The sequence below is a fragment of the Cariama cristata genome, unplaced genomic scaffold (genome assembly GCF_000690535.1).
Source record: "Cariama cristata isolate BGI_N322 unplaced genomic scaffold, ASM69053v1 scaffold22367, whole genome shotgun sequence".
Lineage (NCBI taxonomy): Eukaryota > Metazoa > Chordata > Aves > Cariamiformes > Cariamidae > Cariama > Cariama cristata.
Window position 1 is genome coordinate 1,005 of NW_009626364.1, and position 1,269 is coordinate 2,273.

At 59.3% G+C, this 1,269-nt stretch overlaps 1 protein-coding gene across 1 annotated transcript in view; it reads right to left on the bottom strand.

Moving 5' to 3' along the window:
• TMEM198 (transmembrane protein 198) overlaps positions 1–185 on the bottom strand; it is a gene marked incomplete at its 3' end in the record, with an annotated part of 1,182 nt that extends 997 nt beyond the window's left edge. The window contains exon 1 of the mRNA XM_009704014.1: positions 1–185. Coding sequence (XP_009702316.1) covers positions 1–185 — 185 coding nt within the window.
• Positions 186–1,269: the final 1,084 nt, after the last annotated feature.

Sequence of the window (1,269 nt, forward strand, 5' to 3'; positions counted from 1 at the left end):
AAGCAGTAGATGATGCCGAAGAGGCAGCACATGGCGCACACCACCGAGGGCACCACCTGGTAGCGACGCTCGATTTCCTGCTGGCAGCTGTGACCCCACTCCTGGCCCGGCTCGTGCGGCAGCAGCTTGAACCGCAGCGTCTGCACAGTTGCAGTCATGGCTCTGGGGACTCCCGGGAGAGGCATCAAAATCTCCGCTCCTGCCCCATGGCTCGGTGGCAAAACTGCGCCTCGGCACCCGCCCCAGCTGGTGAGAGAGAGAGAGAGAAGGGGGATGGAGGCACTGCCGGCACATACCCGACAGCGATGCCCACCACTTGGCACCCAGCCACCAGAAAACCCACTCTGGACCCTGGCTGTCGGGGTGGGAAAAGAGGGAATGGGTGAACAGCCTCATCCACGGGGGCTGTGGGGACGCAGACCGTCACCCAGCGGGTGGCTGCAGGGATGCACCATCCCCAGGGAGCCCACCTGCGCCCTGGGGGAGCTTTGCTGCTGGGACGCGGTGCTTTATAATTTGTCTGTGGCTTCAGTTTCCTGCCCCTGGCTCTCTGGTGCCCTTTCCCTGCTCGATTAAAGGGAGACTTCCACTACCTGGTATTTTCTGCCTGTGAAGTAATTATGCTTGGTAATTAAGTCACCCCTCAGTCTTCTATTTTTATAGGCTAAACAGATTGAGCTCTTAAAGCTTGTACTCCAAGGCATTTTCTCCAATCCTCTAATCATATTTCTGGCTATTTTTCATCCCCGCTCCAGCTCCTAGTGTCCTTGTAAAATCAAAGCGGGTCCACGCGCTGGATCCAGCGCTCCCCACACTGGATCCAGCCCTCCCCACACTGACCCACGAGGCCGGAGCGGGACCAGCCCTGGCTGGTGCTGCCCCTTATCCAAGGGCTCACCCGTAATGCCACGGCATGCCGGGACGCCAAGCAGGCAGTCACCGGGCCCCCCGCAGTGCCTAGGCAGACGGAGGGGTCATAATCCCCAGCAAAGACTGATCCAGCTCCAGTTTAAACCTAATTACAGCAGCCGTCTGCCTGCTCCCACCTGGGGCCAGTTCCAGCATCCCTTTGCTCCCCTGGTCCCTTTCCAGGCTCGGTTGGTTTAGGATGGGTTTATTGTTACCAATTGTCTCCGGGCCAGCGCCGGTCCTTCCAAGGGCCGCATTAAAGCAGCCGGCTCAGGATGGCTCACAAAACCAGTGCACCGAGAAAGGAGCAGGGCAGAGGGCAGAGGCTGCAGTCATGGCTCCCTATTGCCCCAGCACCTC